The sequence below is a fragment of the Parasteatoda tepidariorum genome, chromosome 3 (genome assembly GCF_982258835.1).
Source record: "Parasteatoda tepidariorum strain Cologne lab strain chromosome 3, Ptep-v5.0, whole genome shotgun sequence".
Lineage (NCBI taxonomy): Eukaryota > Metazoa > Arthropoda > Arachnida > Araneae > Theridiidae > Parasteatoda > Parasteatoda tepidariorum.
This window is the reverse complement of record NC_141757.1, coordinates 34,359,360-34,382,902: the sequence shown is the minus strand read 5'-3', so window position 1 is coordinate 34,382,902 and position 23,543 is coordinate 34,359,360. Positions and strand designations below refer to the sequence as shown.

At 29.6% G+C, this 23,543-nt stretch overlaps 1 protein-coding gene across 1 annotated transcript in view; it reads left to right on the top strand.

Moving 5' to 3' along the window:
• ninaC (STKc_myosinIII_N_like and MYSc_Myo21 domain-containing protein ninaC) overlaps window positions 1-23,543 on the top strand; it is a 171,473-nt gene that overhangs the window by 8,281 nt on the left and 139,649 nt on the right. Inside the window, exon 2 of the mRNA XM_043046374.3 lies at window positions 15,950-16,122. Coding sequence (XP_042902308.2) covers window positions 15,950-16,122 — 173 coding nt within the window. The remainder of the gene's footprint in view (window positions 1-15,949; window positions 16,123-23,543) is intronic.

Here is a 23,543-nt window from a genome sequence, read left to right as displayed (position 1 = left end):
TTTTCTATCGACTTTCTTGTCAAGTTAATATTCCACAACACTCTTTCCTTTCAGAGAACTTTTCCTTTTCGATGGAAAAAAATATAGATATAAAAATGCTTTAATCGATATTTTAAGTCTATCGAATCAAGCTCTCCGTACCGGGATGAAATCATAATGAGAAAAGGGCCATCAAATATTCCTACGTGGCTTAAATCATATTGAAAAATCTTAAATTGACTGTTTACTTTTGACATTCACATCAAGTATGATTGGATTCTTGAGACAATATTCTAAAAAAAATTCAATTTTTTTCTTATTTAACTTTAATTCTATTCTTTTTCCAGTTGATTAAATAAACGCTGAAGATTATATTTAATAAAAATTAAATAAATAAAAATCATTTTTTCACATATTCTACACAAAAGCATGCATTAAAGAAATGGGACAAGTGTAATGACGAATAAATCTGTTAAGATATGAATATGTGTAAAGATATAATAGGATATTACATAGTATAAGTGAAAAGCAAGTGCTTTATTCTAGTACTTTATTTCGAATATTATGTAATCTTTTACGACATTCGTGATAAGATAGTTTAGATAAGTATTTATAATACTCTACCTACTTATGAAGAATATTATTTTTTTAATCAAGAATATTACCTAGAGTACTATTATAGAATTTTTATTGTCTATTTTGAATTAAAACTGTGAGTTATAATTCAAAATGGGCAACAAAAATTCTGCATGTCGATTGGCAGAACACAAACAACAGATTTACCAACTTTTTTTATTTATTCATATTTATTATACTCTAATTTTCTGATTCATTTACACATTTCCTTCATTCTTCAGTCCTTTTTTTTCCTTTATTCAATTGATGTATCGATAATCAGTCGAATTCAATCGAATCCGAACAGCACAATAAAGAACAGCAGGCAAGTACCAAGAACACACACGAGGACCCAGTGAGGTAATTGGCCGGACACTGCAAGTAAAAGCAGCACAAACGTCGGCCAAAAAAGCTGTGTACTAGGGGCAGATACCCAGAACCCCCAGATAAATGATCCAAATCCTGAAGACAACTGGAAAATTCGAGGACTGACAGTAAAAAGCACTCCATGTCAATCATATCGGGAGTCGATTATCAAAAAATTATAAAATTCACAAACTTTATATAAGTCACTGTCATTATAACAAGAATGTGTGAATTATGCTTATTCATTGAGCTGTCTTACCCATTTTTACTTTGTTTTGAATAAAGCGATTCGATTATCGAATTTTAATTTATCCCCTCCATGTTGGTCGATCCTATGGTTTGATGCCCGACGTTAAGCCTAAAGAAGTTTAAATATCGAAACAAGATCTTGATTCATACTTAAAATTCTCCGGCTTAAAATTTGGTAGCACCTGTATTTTATCACCTACACGTTGGCCGAACATTAACTCATGGTCTCATGTTTTAAGAGGTTTAATTATCGAAACAACAGATTTGATAATTAAACAACGTCAACCAATGGTCTCGATGTTATCCCTTAAGAGATCGAAATTTCGCTGATATCTTTAAGGTGGAAAATGATTATTAGTTATGTTTTTGCTAGTCAAAGTCTTAAAACTCGAAAAAGATTGGTCTTTTCTAGTGTTTTCACTAGTAATAAGATAAATAAACCACTGTTGTTGATCCAGAGAAATATTTTCGTTCTCTGAACTGCCGCAACATTCTGCGAAAAAAATATCGGCCTTTCGTATTTAATATTGTTTTCATTAGTATAAAGATCGCCAAAGTCTGTGAATCTGAAATTAGGGGTTTGGAAAAGCAGGAAATAATCGATCGATTAAACGCAATTAATACAATTTTTATCTAAACAATTGCGCATCTTTTTTTTAATGACATCAATGCGTTCATTTTTTAATGCTTGGGGAAAATGTTTAATCTTCTCAGGTGGTCCAAACATGACAATCAAGGCATTCTCTTAATAACTAATATTTCTTGGCATGGTTCGTAAAAAATTTCGCCAGAAAAAAAAGAAAGAAAAAGATCGTTCAGAAAGATTAAATATCACTTTCATTTTCTCCTTCTTTAATATAAATACTAAATTACTCTAAGAAATTTAATTTTGTTCAGCCGGAAAAAAAATCTTCAACGTCATCGGAGCTTCTTTTCAGGACATGATAATTTATCCTCTTTTTTTTTTTTTATCCTCTCGGGCTTCGATGTATTCTTTATGACTCTTGGCAAAGAAAAAATATAAGTAATCTGTTTTTTTGCTGATACTTCTGCGTCATTAACAGTATTCTAATAAAGAGTGCTTCTTTTTAGCTTCGAGTCTTTTACTTCGTAATTACATAGTCAAGTATTTTTAGACCGCGGGGAAGAGATGCTGACTCGAAAATTACTTAAAGTTATCGTGTGTAGTGGCAACGGCATTTATAAAAGTCTTCTGCAGTTTCTTTCTGCGTCGGTAAAGATAAATGATAGGATGATAAAAATTAAATAATTTCTGGTATCTGTGGACTCTGGGGAGAAAAATAACTAAGTATACATCACTTTATTAAACTGAACGAGCATTTAAAAAATGTCTTTTAATTGTGAAAAATGTGAAGGAAAAAATTTACTACATTTAAATTTCATTATGTTCCCTATTATTAAACTATTTCCATATTATATTCCCATTTAATAAATTGTCTTGAAGATGAACTAAAAGAGGTGATTCAAAAATTTACTCAGTGGACTGGGACTAAATAGTTTTAGCTTTTGGAAATGTTTATAATCTTTTGAACTATTTTGCACCATTTATTTAAAACTATTCTAAATTTCAAAGGATAAATTATGAATTTTTAAAATGAAATTTAAAATTATGCTTATAGTTTTTGATTTCTTTCACAATATAAAGTTTTAATATTATGAACTTTTAATTTGATTTATTCTTTAATTAGCCTTCTATATTCTTCGCTATTAACATTAAAAAGTATTTTCTCAGATATCTAAAATTAGGCTTTCTATTTTTTACCCATTGGCAAAATGGGTCTTGTTTTGGATTTGATGGAGTCCACACACTCTTCAACTGTGTTCAAGAGTAATAGTAAATAGTGCGCATGCGTCGTCATTGCATGCGTTGCTATGGCGACTGCTGCTGATTTTTATTTTAATTTTCACTAGCAGGCATTTTAATGTATTTACATAATAATAATTTAAAGTATTTTTATATTATTTTATTATTAACGTATAATTACTGGCTTGATGGTGATTTCAATATAAATATGAATGCTAATGAAGGAAAAGTATTTTATGATGTCTTGAAACACGCACATAGACAGGATATGAGAATCAATCAGACAACAAACATCAATTGAGACAGTTTTTGCAACCCATGATTTGAAATGTTGTGGTGTTTAACAGAGTCAAAAGAAAGAGTCAAGAAATTAAAAGCATTTGACCAATGAGTGACCAGTGATCGTAATAAAGCAATCACAACTTTTTTTTAAAATTTTTTTCTGACTTAAATTTAAAAATGAATTATTGTATATATCACTCATAATTAACAAATTCAATAAAAATAATTTTAAAAAACTAGCACCGCTAATTATCTCTTCAAATTAAGTCAAGCTTGTAAAAATTATATTAATTCACGAAAAACTTCTAATGGTGAATACTTTGAATAAGTTGGCACACAAATACAATTGAGAAATTTTACATTGAGAAATTTGTGATTTGAATCCGAAATGAAATTAAAAGTAAATTTCCTTTTTTGAATTACTTTTTAAAAACTTTATATAATGCATCTTTATATTATGTATTTTAAGAAATGTCTACATATACCGTGAATAATTTGCGTACATGTTAAATAATCTAAATGCGCTTGTTCTACTTTTCCTTCTATGCGTGAATAATAAACGTTTCAAGAATTCTGTTTCTTACTCAATAAAATCTGGAAATAACTATTTGCGTTACCTAACATGTTTTGGAATGGTATTTTGTTTTTTAAAGAGTTTATTGAACTCCTTACCATTTAATTTTGTTCTCTTTTGGCTTCTTTTTCTTTTTACATATATTTTGAAAAAGGTTTTATTTCTACTATGTTTTATGTATTTTTTTCAAAATAGGACTACGAAGTATGAATAACACTTTTGTTTTATTGAACAAAGCATATTACATTCATGCTTCTTTTTCTTATTTATAAATACTTTTCTATTTATATATACTTTTCTATTTATAATTCTCAAATTTTCTAAATAGATCAATTCAATAACTTTAAAAAAAACTATAATCAATATCAGATAAATAACAATAATTTTTATGTTGCAACTTTAAAAACATGTCATTTTGTTCGTAATAATGAAACTTCCTTTCAAATAAATAATAACTCCAATAATTGTGTATTGAAATTTCTTTTTCACCAAAAGCTAAAAATTATCTCGGCTGTAGTTTATTAACGTTGACAAATTACCAAAAGCTTCTCTAATTCCCAATATAAAAATTTCTAAAATAAATCATTTTAATATGACAGGTAATCAAGTCAAATATAAATTGTTTCTTAGGAGAACATGAAAAAGAAATAATTATTAATATACAAGAATGGAGTAATATTCCAAATAATAGAAATAAATCTAATTTCAAGCTAATAGTCGCACACTCAGAGAGATTACATTAAGAGCAAAATGATGATGCAATTACTTAGAAAGAAAAGGATTATCACATTCATCTGTAAGAACTAAAGAATAAAAATGGAGCATATGCAGTCTATTTAGAATAAAAATAATAACTCTTTTCGAAATAACATGTCCACGGGAAAAGAAATTCCGATTCTATTGAGTAATCATAGTGATATATATAATTTGTAACCGATCTCACTAATTCAACGAGATATCCCTTACGAATTGTTAATGTAAGATATAAATGACACAAAATTATGTCATTCATAACTCAATAAAAAAATTCTAAATAATAACGTTAAAGTACACGCCTTCATACTGAGATCAAAATTATATGTAAAAGACAGTTTCTTATGTATTCCATTTATTCATTTTACTTGTCTAATTAAAACATGCACCCGAAGGTATTTCTGCGTGTTGCACATGACTTTATTTGGAAATTAATCTAATTATGACACTCTACTGCACTGCAGTCGGAAAAAAAACAATTAGCAATGAACAATAAACTATTACAAGGGAACAACAAACAAATAAAAGTGAACAATAATCAATTAAAAGTAAACAATTAGAAATAACAACAAACAATTAAAAGTGAAAACTTACATATTTAAATTTTGAATAGGAACAATAAGCAGTCAAAGGGGGACAAAGGACAATTTCAATTATTTCTCAGTATTGCTCTCACTTTCAAATGAAATTTAGTAACCTCTTCCTCATCCTGGGAATTTTTTTTCAACGAATTCATAGTGTCTAATTGTCAAACTGAACATACATTGGTAGAGAATACTCCTATTTTGAACAATAGCTCTGCCAAGCAGTCATGCCAGTCAATAATCTAACATTTGCTGCTACCTCTTTTCGGGGTCTATGCCTATACAATTCACAAAAATCTTGCATGCCTTTCCAGTATTTACCTTTTTAATTTTTTAGACGCATCCTCCTTATGCATTTCATTAAATTTATTATAAACACATCTTGTTAATATATCTGGTATAATTAGGTGTATTCGCTTTCGATTTTTGCTAGAAAGTCTGTCTGTGTTCAGCACCTTCGAATCCAACGCATGTTGGGATTCAATTTAAAATAATTGTTTTCTCTAATTTCATTAGAATATTTAAAGTCTGTTTGATTTAAAATCTGATCTCAGATTCAAAGCAATAATTTTCCGTTATCGTTACGAATTTTTATACAGTTTCTCTCTTTGGAATTTCTAAAACTAAGCTTTATTAATAGTATACAAGCTAAATTCACGTTCTCTGGATAATGTTTATAGAAATTTACAAGGAACTATCTATTAACGACACTACCTATACTAGGTAACTTGGTACCTAAATTAATATATTATGTTTAACTACTATAGAATAAACAATGTTTATAGAAATTAATACTGAAAATCCCCCCTATTATTACACTAAGAAATTTTAAACCTATATTATTGAGTAAATAGGAAAGTAATTTCGCTTTCGATTATGAAAATAAAAAACTAATTTCTTATAGTGAATAAATAAATATTTTATTGAATTTAATATTGTCCATTCTAGTCCAATACCTTTTGCCATCTTTCTGATAGCAGTAGCATGACACCAAGTATTACCGTCTAAAAATATTTTTAAAAACCCATTTCTCGACTCCAATGATGATGTACCTCAAAAATGGATAATTTTCTTTAAGTTTGAGAAGCAAATCATAAACGTCTAATGCGACATGCGTGAATTTCTTTCCGTTAGAACATAGGAAACTAATTAGTCGTGCTTTGACGAATAAACATTGGCGTTTCAAAATATCACGAACGGTCGAACTCAACAAATTTAGTATCGCAGAGATCTCATTGGTTGTTATTCGTAAGTTTGCATCAATTTATAACTTTATTGAGTCTTTATCAGCCTAAACTGGCGTAGTGCATTTTTAGGCATCTCAATCGAAATTTTATTGTTTCGCTTTATTCAAATTACATACATTTGCAGGTTTTTTTGCTCAATTTAGGCTTGTAAACCTTTATTAAGTAAAAGGACAGATAGAACAATTTAGAGAAGGACATCCAAAGAATACAACTGGGTTGCGACGGGATTCAAACCTGCCACCTTCACGCTTCATACTGCTTTTGACAGACGATACCGTTCGGACAGGGAGGTCCCATCGAAATTTAGTAAACCAGTTTGGTGCCTGGCGGGCTGTAAACACATCTTCTTCATACACATCGGATGATTTTTTCTTCTTGTTTAAACAGCATTTTTACCATTTCGATAGTAAAAAAGTAAAATATGCCGAAAATGCTGCTTTTAATTTTCTATATTTGAAAGGGTCCCAACCAAAAACTAATGCGTAAAATCAATCGAACTTTTCACAAGTAAGACTTCCTGTATTAGTTTTCAAAATTTATAATGATTATCCGATTTAAGTTTGAAGCTGACTGTATAAAAATAGGATTAAGTCTTCTGTTGGGGAAAAAACGAAATTATTTTTTTAAATAACCTAATAGTATATTTGGTTCTTATTAAAACAGAACTACTTCCAATACCTGTAGTGCCTATTATTAAAATTAATTTAGAGTCACTGACATCAAAGGTAATTTTTTAAGGTATCCCTAAAATTATAAGTACTTATTCTCTCTGAATTTTGCTTCTTAGCACAATTTTGCTTTTATTTTAAATTACCATTGATTATAAATTATTTAGTTTATTTACATTGTGGGAATCTTAGATTAAAAAATCTAGTCAAAATTCCATGCTGGGTTCTGAATACTACTCTTAAAACATTAAACTAACCAGATAATTCAATAAAAGCTCATACTTTCAAAATAGAGACCTTAAAATGCTGCCTCATTTTAGCCAAGAAATGCGATTACATTGATGGCAACATTAAACACCGTCGCAGCATTTTAATATGCAAATTCAAATTAGATGTATATTGAATAAAATTATGCAGGTGATATGACAAAATTTATGTCTCAATTAGAAATTTTAATTTGACTTCCTCCTCAGTTTCTGCACTTGCCGTTAAATATTGTTGGATTAATATTTGCACATACGCATTTGCAAAGGACATACTAGAAAAAGTTACATGTAGTTAGAAATTTCAATAACACTTATACTCTTGATTACTCTTTGAATTTTAGATCTTCTGAAAGTACATTATTAAAACGTAAATGTTACCAGACTAAAGTTACGCATATTACACAGTATGGGATAACTCGAAATGTAAATCAATTCGAATGTGTGAATTTTAAATCAATCTCTTCAAATTTCTGAATTTACACAAAATGTTTTAATGAATTGAAACTATGACTATATTAAAAATGACACATACTTAAAACAGATATTAGAACTATCATACAATTGTGTTCCCCTTATCACTGTTCTTAATATGCATTTTTAGAAATTCTGTCAGAAGGGAAGTAAAAATAATATACTCATTGAAAGCAACTTTAAGTATGGAAAATACAAAATAAGTTTTTCGAAATTTGACGAATCTCGATTTCCAAAGAGGAGACCGAAGAGGAAAATTTTAAACTATGTTTTTAATCCTTTTTATTTAATTTTCCCAAATAAACTTATTCCGTATCTTTATTCTATTCAGCAATATCTTACGAAATATTTAAAATCCAATCATAATTCAAGAAATAAGACATGCGGTATTTTAGATTCTCTATATAAAATTACCTCGATAAAACTCTGCAATCAGGTTTTGATGAATAGTTAAATAGGGTATATTTGTCATTTTTAAATTTTATCTAAACATCCTTGTCTTTTTGCAATTTACGTTAAATAAATTTCTTATCATCATCTGAATTTATTTTTATTACTTTGAACTGAAATAAAATTAAATTTTAAACAACTAAAAACTAACAAACGTGTAGTTTTAAATTATTCAAAACCACAAATCGTTCTAAAAATATTCAAGTACTATTTCTCCTCATATAATAAAGTTACCCGCTAATTTTTCACCTTTCTGAAAGACATTGTGTTGTCAAATAATACCATGTTATCAAAAGTTTGTAAAGTACTGCACCGAGCACAGGGGTTCGTTTTGATTGGAGATAAATGAAAAAACCCTAAGACACCAAAAGCATTTTGGTAGAATCTTCTAGAAAATACAGCTATTTCTAGCGTTCAATTACAACTCAAATAGCAGTGTAGTACACAGGCTGTAAAACCTCAGACAGCTCAACGAACTAACAAAAGACACGCAAATGAGAGCACTATAGCAGTCACAAACAGACTAATAATCTCCACTCTTACCTTACAGGGAGACCCCGGAACTTTTGTCATGATTCTAGACTCGTATAACTCCGTAAAACCTTATCGCTTTCGTATAATATCGTATTAGTCTTATCGCTTTAAAACTCAAATTTTCCTGAACAATCGTTTGATGTCAAAATGATCGCCAAATAGCCAAAATTGTTTCCAAACCGAATATTTCATAAGAAATACGTTTAGCGTTATTTTCTCTCTAAATTACGATCGAATTACACGACGTGCTTGCAAATTTTTCAATCAAACTGTTGATTTAAGGTCAGTCTGAAAATATTGAGCCTAATAAAAATAATATTCACAAAATAATACTCATCTTTACAAATTCGCAACAGTACAGAAAAAAATATCAAGAAAACAAAAACTAAAAATTTAACCTAAATCCAAGATGGTGAAAGTAAAGACGGGATTAAAGGAACGGGTTAAGAAAAACTGAATTAAAAATATCAAAATCAATTGGATTACCAAATGAAAGAAGGAATAATAATCTTTCACCTCCTTCCAATTTAATGGGACAAACCAAACAGAATTAAATGCTCTCCTTTACATCGTCTACTATTGATAAAATGTTATTCTTTAATAATATTTCCCTAATATGCACGATTTCATTTTTGTCAGGGATTATAAAATCTAAATATTGTGGTAGAACACGTTGTGTGATTTCTATTAGTACATTATCATCTATTCCTCAAAAACATATCCAAGGTGTCCATTGACGGTTTTCGAAAATGTACAGCCGGAAACAATTTTTACATAAAATATTCATGCGAAACGTAATAAATATTTCTAATCCAATTTTTTCCAAAATTCCTAGTTTCAATTCAAAAAGTTTCCAGTAGATGGTGCTACATACACCTTTGGTCATTTTTCGCCTGTTTGTTTTGATGTTGGATTGTTCTGTGCAAAATAATATCAGTGAGTTTTAATTCTGGACACAACTCGAAATACAAGTTTAAGGAATTGGACACAGCTCAGAATGCGTATTTAAAAAAACTGGCGCAACAAAAAACGTACCTTTTCAATGTTCATACCAAAATTTAAGAACTAAATCAGGAGTTCCGTATTTAATTTTTCTTACTTTTTTAAACACTGAACATATTTAATGCGTGCTAAGTCCCTAATTTTGGCGTCAGGTTAGTTAGATGTTGACGTATGCCTGTTTTAGGCAGAGAGGGAGCGATTGTTCGTGTTTTCCAGTGGCGCCATCCATGACCAAGAATTCGACTTCTGCCACACCATTCGTCATACCCGTTTATAGGGCGGACAAATTCATACATCCATTCATTCATCCACAGATCGTAATTTTGATTTGAATCAGAGAATGATCGATCTCCAATCCAGTACCCCCAGAGGTATTGATTTGCTATGGGAACATGGAGGACTTTTGCGACTCGACAGATTTAACGTGCATCAGTCACTTCACTACACTGGGAGTCTTCGGCCGGCGGGGTTCAAACCCACGAACTCTCGGACATGCGCCCAGCGCTGTACCGACCAGGCTATCCCGGCCTTCTGCGAGAATTATTTGTTTCACCTTAAAAAAAATTATATATAAAGTTTTGAAAACCATCAGTTTCCTCTAAATGAAAACTAAAATTACTAATTTGTTTTTCTTTTACGATGCAAGTATATTTATTTCTAACATAGTCAGTATTGATGTAAAATAAATGTAAAAATACAACTAATTTGATATTCAAAGCATAAAAGTGTTTCAAAAAAAATATTCTTTCCGAAAAAAAAGGACGGATGTTTTCCATAGAATATACATAAACTTGGAAGTTTTCGCAACTCAGTTTTACTGTATCTTTCAAAACCAACTGTGCGGTTCATCCTGCATTTCATGATGATTCAATGCCGGACAAAAAAGATAGTGAAAATTCGCATCGCCATTTTTCAACAAACACTTGTAAAGTAACACTCGTCTCGATTTCAATTGAGGAATAGAATTTTATCCAGAAGAAGAAAAAAAAAACTCTTTTTCCAAGAAGCAGCTGCGTTTGCTTTTTAACAAAACATGAAAGAATTCTTCCGAACAAAGTGAAGAATTTTACAGCTGTTAAACTTTTCGGCCACAACACATGCTTTAGAAATCTAGGTACACAAGAAAGACCAGATTAATTTTTCACACCCTGGTCAGGCTTACAATATATTTCACAAAAAAGGAGTTTTCGAAAAACCTCAGCTACATTTTTGTTAATAGATAAAGAAAACAAACTAATGGAAAAGAGAAATGTCAGCTATTGTTTTGGTATTCAAGACTCTACATTTTAACATTGTATTGAAATAGTATTGTATTGAACATAGCCCGGTGGCTGAGCGGTAGCGCTTCGCGCTGTCGTGCCACAGGTCCTTGGTTCGATCCTTGGGCCGGGCAAGGCCGACTCAGCCTTTCATCCCTTCAGTGGGTCGATAAAATGAGTACCAAGCATGCTTGGGAACTAACACTGGGGGTTCCGCGTTCGGCTGACCACCTGACCGGAACATATGCTCCTGCACCCCAGAGCCCAAGGTCAAGAAAACTGAGATGGGCACAGTCGGCCTTGGCCCTCTTAATGGGCTGTCGCGCCACTGAGTTAGTTAGTTTTATTGAAATAGTTATTTATTGTAACTATCTCACCATAGCTAACCGAAATTTAAGTAGTTAATTGTGAAGTAACTACTACGAGTATATTTTTCTCGGGAAAGATTTTTGTATCATTCAAGCAAATGAATAACAGGATTTTATTTATTTATTTATTTTTATTTTATTTACTTATTTAATTTTATTTTATTTTATTTTATTTATTTATTTATTTATTTATTTATTTATTTATTTATTTATTTATTTATTTATTTATTTTATTTTATTTTATTTTATTTTATTTTATTTTATTTATTTATTTATTTATTTATTTATTTATTTATTTATTTATTTTATTTTATTTTATTTTATTTACTTATTTTATTTTATTTGTTTATTTATTTTTAAACTTATTACACACTTTTGGAACGGGGTTATAGCAGGGCGGAATGATGTTTCTTGACTTTTGGTATCGATAAGGTATTACTTTCGAGCTTAAAGGAGTATAACTTGACCACCACGTCATTGCTTAACCAGGAGGCAATGAGCCGTTTTAGGTAAAGGAATAGAGCGCTAGAGAACCAGTGATGGCTGGTCGATACGAATTCAGCCCCCAGCTTGCACAGACCACAGCGTTGACGTAAGAAATATCCTCAGCTGGCAGGAGGATCATTGACTAGAATCTCCATGCTGCAAAGCTAACTGTGGGAAGTTTTCGTGATTTTCTTCTCCATGCGATGCAAATGGGAGTTAGGTCATCAAAATATATCATCTGCAAAGTCAACAAACATGTGAGAGTTAGTCATTTATGCTCAAAAGCTCTCTATTTGCAATGCATATGAATTTTATAAAATTAAAAGAAATTGAAAACCTATACAATATTTAATGCCATATTTTATTGCATGATAATATTGTATATATATTGTGTTCTCTTTATTCTCCTACCTATCATTTTACTAATTACATCATAGTACTTGGAAATTCAAGTACTTCCCTGAATATCAGCTATCAATTTGTATATTTTTAGAAATATAAGATTTCAATCAAGATTTAGGCACTATCCATCAAATATTTCTTGAAGATACATTTCACAATCATTTATTGAAAGAACCTTTTTTCTTATGAAAAAATTTAAGAAAAGCAAGCATTGTTTATCCTTTTTTCTGATTACTCACCTTACAAATCTTTTGATTTATGTGAAGCATTGAACATTTTAGTTCTTAAGTTTCTTGTTCTTGTATTTGTTAAAAGCATTTTTTTTTAAAAAAAAAAGCTTTGTATTTTTAACTCATTTTGATCCCAAATAAACGTTTATTACAATTAATAACTCTCCTCTAAAATAATTTGAAAATGAATTTCAAGTTCTGGAAATAATCTCTCTATGTTCTAAAATTCATAATTGCCACTTCTGTTTTGGGTATTTAATTTAATGCTACAATTTTTTTACCAAACAAAAACTATAAGACTTCGAAACTTGAAATGACGTAGGCGTGTAGAAAATGTACAGGATGTACGATGATTAAAAAAAAATAAACAATCGATAATTATTTCTAGAATTATTAAATGTTAGACTTGTTGGAAAAATTATGAAGACCGCCCACCAGGCTACAGGAATGCCCTACAGAGTTGAAATTTGACATGTGATATTACTACGATTGTTTATTAACTTAATACGAGTTTTTTTTAAACTTCCATTAATTTTAAAATTATTGCACTTAGTGCTCTTGCATTTTTTTTCCTTTCTTGTGACTTTTTGTCTTGTTGAGTACAAATATAGAAAAACGATGGAGTAAAAAAAGCTAGGATTTAATTATTAAATCGAGAATTATCAACTGTTAAATATTTTGTAAAAGAAAATAGAATGTGTGTGTGATCTATTACCCCCTGAACTGTTACTACAGAGTTGAAATTTGATGAGCTGAAGGAACCATTTTCAATTATGAACCTAAAGCGAAGTTGTATGAAATTTCACTTCTTTCGAAAGTTATTGCAATTTTAGATGCTTTTTTCGGGAAATTTATTTTTTAATTTTTTACTTTAAATAATGTTAGATTCACATTTGTCGAAAAATTTATCTATTTCGCAATCATCGCTTTATAAGCTCGTGCTTTAAGTTGATATCAAAATTACCAAGAAAACTCAATAAATAAAACAAAAAAAAAAGATATTAGATATCAGATGTAAATGTAAATATTTACATCAACATTTTTCAAAATATAAAAGGCTCAAAAGAGTTAAAAACTGTAGCCAAGTAGAAAGATTATATAACATAAAGTTATCATTATATATTGCTAATGAGTAAAATTTCTTCTGATTTATTATATCGTATTGTGTACCACATTCTGTATTTCTAAAGCTGAATATTTTATTTCCATGAACAGTTGATTAGTTTTTCATATCCAAGTAATCGTTACTATTACATATTAATAATTTGTTTACATAAAATTATAGTAATTGTATATTTTGTAAACAAAATTATCTTTATTATTTTACTTCCTTTTTAATTCTTATTACTCTTATTTAGTTATTATTTTACTTTTTAATGACATCATTTTTGAGAAAGCGAAAGATGAATGAGAGTTATCCACGAAAGTTGGTGAGCGGAGCTAGAAAAGTTCGGAGCCACCTAATTGTATAAATAAAGTCTGATTTTCTTCTAGAAATAGTTTATTTTTTAAAAAATTTCTTATTGTTTGCCATGCTACAAAAGGACAACGCATCGAAAATCTGTAACTGAAAAAACGTGTTTTGTTTTTCTTTAACTTCATGTATCATTTATTGTAATGATGGAAAGTGGCTCAGAAGGTGTGCTAAATAAGTGGTTGAAGGAGCGGCAAATTTTCCCCAAACATATTAAACTTTCATCATATTAAAAATGCATTAATAATTTAAGAAGACAAAAGATTAATTTTTTCTCAATCATGAAAAAAAAAATTACCCCATCTTCCTCTTGGAACGGAGCGGTAATGAAAATTAATTTTACTTAAAGAAAACTTATAAAACTAAAATTAATGTTAAAAAAATACAGGGATTGGACAAAATAATGGGAACACTTCGATACTAACGCATTTTTCGATATTTCTCAAAAAATAATAAGAGAATCAGTTTATAAATTTACAAGTGATTAGATCGTGCTATTTCTCATACATATCAATGAAGTTTACAGCGTTTCGATGTTTAAGGGACAGACAATAAATTACAAAAGAAAAAAAATTAATTACCATAAAATGTAGTAATAATTGCCATAAAATGTAGTAATAAATTTGTAACTTATCACAATTATTTGTGTTATTATATGCATTAATTACACAAAATTTCGTAAACCAAGCTTAAATACACAACTCAAAACAGACATAGTAGGCGATAAAGACTGCAGCTTATTAGTCTTATTATTGATAATAATAATGCCGACCGGCCTTTGTAGGGGGCAGGGAACTGTCCTTATATCAGAAAGGTCCTGGGTTCGAATCCCGGGCAAGGCATGGTTGTTTCTTTCTCTCTTTGTGTGTTCTATGTCCTTTCTCCTTTGTGTGTGAATGTGACTCGCCCTATAAACGGGTTGTGGTTGTGTGAATGGCGTGGGAGAAGTCGAATTCCTGGCCAAAGATGGCGCCACTGAAAAACAGGAACAATAGCACCCCCACTGCCTAAAAAGGCATACGACAAAAAAAATTGATAATATTTTTAAAAAATATTATAAAACTTCTATTGATTATTTAACACACTTCTTTCAACTAAATTTTATAGTTAAAATAAATATAATTTATAATTTTAAAATAGCATAAATATATTTAGTTTCTTATGGAACTAGTGCAATTAGAAAACCGTAATAATAAACAAAAACCAATAAAAATAATATTTTATTGAACGAACCAATTGTTATAAGATCAGATATTGGTTTCTAAATTCATCAATACATTTCTTCAAATTTGCATTCCATGTCCTTTTTTTTTAGTTCGAAGGCAGGCTTAAACGGAAAACAACATTTAACAGCTAAAAACAGCGTACTTGTAGCCTTGTCTTAATTGCGTAAATCATACCAAAATAACGTAAAGGTACGCAGCATCTAAATAAACGCGAGCATGAGCAGTTTTGTTTCAATCTAGTACAGAAGTTATCGGAAAAATACGAAATCTCCCTATTAAATATTTTTATGCTTATCACATTGTCACAAATTGAATTGAGAAATTTCTGATTTCTTTTTTTCATTAATTATCAAGCGCATAATTTGAATTATCTGCTGTACGAAATTCAAACTATTGTTTAAGAAAGGAGCCGTTTGTGAGTGTTTTTTTCTTTTTATATAAATTTTATAGTAAGAGATCTTTTCTTCCTAAAAATCACAGACATCCTCGCTTTTCCATTCCGTTTCCATTAATTCCCATGTGAAACTTTTGACAAATAAATATAATTTATTCGCACCTTTTCAAAATTGGTTTTTGGCTACATTTTACTTTTTTGAGCCAAGCGAAATTTAAAATATTTTCCGTTCTTATATTTTCCAGGAAATAAAGTTGCAGTTAAAGTGGTGGACAATATCGCGGAAAATATATTGGAAATAGAATCAGAGTACAGAGTTCTAACATCGATTGGTGGAAATCCCTACATTCCTGAATTTCATGGAACATATTTACATTTGCCAAAGAACGCCAAAAGGCAGCTGTGGTTCGTCATGGAAGTGAGTAGATATTAAATAATTCTTCCGAAAGAATTCATTCATATCTCGTTCTTAAAGTCAAAGATTTCATACAATTTTACGCATCCAATATTTCATATATTGAAAAAGGGTTCCTTTAATCGAACGAATACAATTAAATAAGTTAATTTTTATCGAAACGAGACATTTCTTTTTATTTTATGACAGTTTATATTATATTTAACACTAATATGTATATTATCACAAAACCGTAGACATTTATCTTCCCATTTTCGAAACAAAAGAGCTGAAATTATTAGATCTATAAATTGGACATGAAATGAAATATTAAAAGTAAACAGATCATGTAAACAAAAATATTCTATATCATTGTTTTAATTGTATTTATTAAATCATAATTATTTCTAGCAATATTTTAGCTTTACAAGTCGCAAACTTTTCTCTCGCTAGCTCGCCATTGCCTATCAAATATTTAGGTCTGGTAAATAAATTCCGTGTTTTGAAATGTCGAGTTTTAAATTAAACAATATATGCTTAGATAATCGTGCTTCGACGAAGCAACATGTAGGTTTGGAATCAAATGACGATATTTTTCTTCTCTTAAGAAAAAAAGGCTGAATCACCCATTTTTAACATACGAAACCATTGTTTCTAGAAACATAGAAATATTAAGACAACCTTATTTTAATAGTATGTATTATTGTAGCATTGATCTTCTTCATTCTTTTCTGGTTTTGGTCACCAAAAGATTATTCATGTTGCATCTATTAACATTTGTATGATTGCGGCAAGCAAGAATTTAAATTTAGTTTGAAACTGAAATTCCATGCTTATAATTACTAAGGCAAAAGATAGATATGTTTTATTCATTAAAATCAGCCATAAATGCGTTGATCATTGATTTAACCTACTCTTTATTTATTTATTTATTTAAACTTTGGTATACGTCCTCCATTTTAATTTACTTTGTAGTTATTGGTTTTTTTTCATGTTTTGACCTTTTTTTCGGTTTTTATTCATTGTACGAGTTTTTGTTAGAAAAAAAGACTATCTTATTTTCAAATGAGTAAATCTGAAATGTTTACATAGAGGAATTTTATGTATTCTAAATATAATTCGTAAGTGGCATCGAAATATATTTTAACCAAATCGCAATGTATATAAATTGAATGAATCGAAGGTTATAAATCAAATAGTATACATAAATCAAAAGTTCCACAGGTTGATCAAAGGTTTCCTTGTTGCATGCTTTCCTAACTTCATATGAAAAAGACTATCGCCATATATACCAGGTCTGGCGTGATTTGAATCACTTGAGGTCTTAGAAAAATCATTGATTTAAATCAAATGATTTATTTATAATAAAAATCATTCCTTTATGTAATTTTTTTTTATTTAGTATAAGTTAAAAATATATTATAAAGACTTTTTAGGGCTGATACCATTGATATATTAAAGATTTTTATCAGATTAAATTTTAAATTTATTTAGATTGGATAATGATCTTGTATTTTACTTGTTTCGAAATAAATAATGGAATAAAGTAAATATCCTTCGTCATTTTTTCATTCTAAATAAAAGGATTAAAATTATATTTAGGATTTTTCCCTCCACTTCTCCAATCCCCAGTCAGTGGTCTGAGATGTTCCCCGTATAGCTTTTATTTTTATTATGCGAAGCGTATAAAAAAGAATAAGACTACACACATATTTAATAATCAAGTTCACAAGGGCCTAAAGATAGTGGTAGTTGAAATGAACAATATAGAAAATCTATAGAAACTATTCAGTTTCTACGTAGGAGAGAGAAAGAAAGTGAATAAAATTAAAGTAAGTAAAAAATGCGACAAAAAAAAAAGAAGTGACTTAAAAAGGAAAATTTGCAAACGGCAAAAAAAAAAATTTTTTTTTAATCTGTAATCTATTTACTCAGTGTAGTTAGAATGTAGAATGATGTAATGAAAAATGATGAATGAGCTCGATGTTTAATTTTTTTAATTTGACTTTTGAAATTACGCATCTTAAAGTCATGAAAACGTTTCGTGCACAAGATGTTTCGTAATTAATCTCTTAATATGTATCGTAAGAATATTTTTCAAAAATAAAATAAGTTACAACTATTCAGAGTTACAAATTAATATAAAAGTGAGGAAAATACATTAGAGATATCAAAATCTAACGGATATGAACTGGTAAAGCGGATCTAAAAATAACAAAATCAGTTTAGTTACCTCGTAAAACATGAAGGGCTCGCTAATAGTCGCTTTTCTCAAGTATTCACCAGCAATCAAACAGGTTTTCATGTTTACAGTCTTACTTTCTTCAATAATCATTTTTTATATTTTAATTCCAATCCCTAACATGGATGCATATCTGACAAATCTTCTTAAAATACATTTTAAAGGCAGTCAATTTGAACAACCTTGTATTTTTAAAATTAAGTCAACATTTTAAGCTTGGTGAAGCCAATTCAAGAAGGAAAAAAAACAATACAAAAGACTTTACAATAATTTTGCAAAAATTTCGACACTAATTTGAATTATTGAGCCGCGGTTGTAGCTCAGTGGATGCAGCACTCACCTCTGAATGAGATGCTCTCGTCTTGCACTAATCACACTGTTGCACTGTTGGCGTAAAAATTATCAAACATTTGAACTCAGATGGATAATAAGTTAAAATCGTCTTAACATCAGGTTAACCGTGGGAGGTTTTCGAAGTTTTAAGAACCATCTCTATGATAACGAAGTCTTTACCCTGTTGGAGTCAGTTTTGCCACTCCTCTAGGGAAGATACGCCCACTGAAATCTCGCCAGTAAGCCACGCCAGTATGAGCTATTAAATTTCAAAGTGGCCGGATCATTTATTGGTCGAAAATGACATAACCACGTGTGCGAAGGGAGATGATATGTATCGTGAATTTCGCTACCGATTTCGTTTTCACATGAGGTCGGGAGTTTTTTCATTCCTATAAATGTTTACTTATATCAGTATTAAGTTTTATTTCCTTGACTTTGAGTGGAAATTGTGCGAATTGTAAATAGTATTTTTATTTCCAATTGTAAAAATAAATATTAATTTAGTTCCTTTCTAGTTTAGTTTCTTTCAGTCAGCGCCTTTTTAAAATTCAGTAAATTACATTATTGTTTTCTATCAAGCAGGCATTTCTTTTATTTAAATTAAATTTTTTGAAACATCAGGTTAAAAAACACATTTGAAAATTGATGTAGATATATATCTTGAAATCGCAATAAAATCAATAATAAATTATTAGTAAAATTAAAGAAATTCTAAAATTAACCTGTTTAAAGGCAAAAATTTCAGCAATCACGTCAACGCCAACCGATACGTACCACAAACAGTGATGTCCTTTTCAACCAATAGCGTGGTCCGGCCGCTTTGAAATATAATCGCTTATAAGCCAATTTCCTCAAATCAGCATCGAGCTATTGGATCGTTTTAGCATTTTTAAATTTCCTGAGATCTATTTGTAATTTTTTTAAATAAAAGTCGCCTTATATATATTATCTTTTCAGACAATTACAAAAGTTCCACCGAGGATGTAAAACGCCTCTAAATTTTCACCCAGTTTCTCACCACGAAACGCAAGTACCGGTTAGTTCCATCAAAAAAACCTCCACAAAGATCAATTTGTCCCCGATTTGCCAGATCTTTTATACTTGTTCAATTTCATGTAAATTACGGAGATAAAACTCATGTCACTAAATGAATATCGCTATTTAACTTAATCTTATATTGTCTATAAGAAAAGAGAAATTGTTTAATTTTTTTATACAAAGTCTATTTTTTTCAAGGAAGTTTATTTGAAGAATTAAAGTATTATAATAATTGAAAAACACTCTTCAGGAGTAAGCTAATAAACGTAATGTAAAATTAATTTTTATCGCTTATCAAGTTTTTCCGCATTTTAAAGTCTATTTACTTCATGTTTGCTTGGTGCTCGGGAAATATTTACCTAAGAAAATGATTTTTTTAATCCTAAAATAAAAGCAAATTTTTAAAATGCATTTTGCTTACAAATTCGTTTTTTTTTCTCTGTAAACAAAGATTTGATGGAATAATCACCTCATTTTCTCACTGTATTTAATTTAATCGCTTGTTATCTTTCCAAAAAAAATAGAAAATTAAGAATAACTTATAATATTTTATTAATATTAATTACTCTTTTAGAATGTTCTAACCCATGTAACATGTGCAGAAGTCAAACGAATTTTTAATTAATAATTAAAACTAGTGACGTTACTTTCACAGTTGAAGTTAAATGAAACCAAAGAAAAAAAAAGAGTTTTATGTGAAGCATTAAAAAGTTGAACCCTCTACGTAACAGCAAATTTCAGTCAGGCAGGACATAATCAAGCGCGGCATAAGAAAATGCATTCTAAGAAGCATACTTTAGCTATTTGCAGTTTAAAAAATAGTGGTTGCTAAATGTTTAAAAGCAGTTAGTTTTATATTTCTGGTGTCTTGTAACAGGAGTTAAATTTGTGTAACGAGACTGACTACACTGCCCTGGAAGTGTATTATGAGATCATCATGCCCTGGATCCACATAGCGAAATTGTGCAATTTAGTCTTACACATGGAAAATGAACATGTTTGGTGATATGCTTAGCAATCCTTGCTTGACATAAAGTTGTTCAAAATGTGTAATTGAAAAAATTATTTTTCAGAATCACTGAATCGTCTTTAATATGTATAGGCGTTCTAATATATTTTTTTGCAGTCCATTAGTAATTATTTTGTAGAACATATATTTTCGAATATTTTTCTGCATAATTAACACACTTGCAATATTTTTTTGCCTCAAGCTTCTGACACAAACAACTACATTTTACTTAAAAATATAATATAAATTATTTAATCAAACTACGTCACTAATATCATAAGCAACGATTTTTTTTTCTTTTCTACTTATATTCAAAATTTGTTTCCATATCTGTATATTTTAATGTAGAACAAGAGAGAAATATTTTTTTGACTAATATATTTGTACTTATATTTTATGAAAATTAAATATAAATATTGAGTCAATCTAACATGCAAAATTTTTCATTAGATCCAACGAAAACAATGTTACACTTTAAATATTTCTTTTGAAGAATATTTGTATTATTGTCTTTAAGCAAAATTTTTAAACAAAATTGAGAAGTAGATAATAATTTTGTGCAGAGGATCGACTTGCTAATATATTATACGGTAATCATGATGAAAGCATTTGATATGTGAAAGCGCATGATTTGTACGTGATTCTAAAATACTCAAGCACTTTAACTGTCAGAAAATGTGGTGTATTATTTCCGATATAGTTTTTACATTGAATTTAATGAAACCAATCCAAAATCATGAAGACCAAGAGTTTTTTCTGTATACAAAGTTCTGTTTTTCCTACTTACAGACTCAACAGACAAGTAGTGTATGTTAAATAAATGGTAGACAAGTGATCTATGTTAATTAAATAATCCCGAGAAACGGAATCAAGTAAGATATTACCATTTAAAAAAAAACTTCATTCGCTTCAAAAATTTATAAACAGAAAATAACAGTCGACATGCCCTCAAAAAATGACTTTAAAACGGGAAAGGATCTATGCAATTTTGTAACAAACGGCTTAAAAACGCAGAGAAAAAGTTTACAGAGATCAAGTAAAGTAACTAGTTTTCTGTAACGATTAGAAGAAGAGGGACGTTTGTGTCTAATGAGCAAGAGCTCAATCAACTATAGAAGGGGTAAATTAACGGTTTGCAGCAAGTGAGAAGAGGAAGTTGGGTTCAATACCTAACATGGCTCAATACCTAACTTTAATACTATTTCATTGATTCATATTGAGTTTTCACTAATTAGGTTTATAGAAACACGCACTAAAAGCAATCAATATAAACATTAATCTAAGAAACGCGAGGTTTTATATACCTTTTAAAATCTGTATTTAGTGACGTCATCATCACCACACCTTGCAAAATTATTAACGTTAATTTCAGTTGTGAAACCCCAAAATAAATAATTCATAAGAATATGCGATGAAACTAATTTTTGATTGATTAGCGCTTCAAGCTATCCAATGGTTTGGTAAATATTATAAAATACTTATCGAATACTTTGGAAAACTCCTTCCTTCCGATTTCAAACCAAATTTGGTGCGGGAGCCGTGATGGCCCAGGGAATAAAGCATTCGCCTTCCAATGAGGTGAACCGGGTTCAAATCCCAGCGATGGTTGGTCGATACGAATTCCGCACCCAGCTTTAACCAACCGCAGTGCTGACGTAAAATATCCTCAGTGATAGGTGGATCATTGATTAAAGCCCCCTTGCCGGCAGGCTAAACACGAGAGCTTTTCCTAATTTTCCACTCCATGTAACGCAAATGCGGGTTAGTTCCATCAAAATGTCAGCCCCAAAAGCAAATTTCTCCCAATACTTGATCCAGGAGTTCAATTGTCTTCTGGAATGGGTACAAAATTACAAGGTTATGCGGAGTTGAACATTAGTCGTCGTAAACAGAAATCTTAGGTCTGCTGTCCAACAACGGTTATAAATTTTGGTGTGGACTGGTTCTGAATTGTGAATTTGTATGAAGTACAAGCACACTCTTACGCATTACATTCTGGCTTTATTTATATTATTATTCAATGTATTATTATTCAAATATATTATTATTCAATTATATTATTATTCAATGTATTTCATTTCAGTCCAATTCTTTTCAATTCTCCTATAGTGTTTATTCAGCCTTATAACAATATTATTGTTTTTCTGACTATCAGATTTGTTTCTGAAATATGTTCTATAGGCTTGAATCAAAAATATTCGAATGACCTAAATGAAAACGTGAAATAAATATGAACTCCGAATCAGAAATTCAATCTGCAGCAGTAAAAGAGTAGCTGAAATTGTTTCCAATTTCAAACGTGGCATTCAAAATTCATCGGCAAAACTTCACATAATATCATCTATCATGAAAATGTCGAACTCCATTTTTACTTTCTCTCGAAATACCACACAAGAACTGTTTCTTGCCTTTCAATAAAACTTTGTATAGTATCCAATTCTTTGAGAGCTGCGTTTCTCTTTAACCCCTAAGCGAAGTTTTCAATTTCGAGTAAAAAATATATATATTGAAAATATATAATGCTGCGAAAAAGATAATGTAATACGCTCAAACTTGTCTTTTTTAATATATATATTGTTTTATTCCAAGAAATTCATGAATAATAATTTACATAATATATGGAATAGATAATCATGACATATACTGAAATAATACGAAATATAGTATTTCATATTTATGGTGTATTTTCTTATGGATCCTGTAAATGAAAAATATGTTTTTATACCAAGTTTTATAAACATATAAAAGTCTTTCATTTCTGCTGAAACGCTATTGTATTTTATTTTAATCGTAAATAAATTGTTACTTATCGTCACCTCA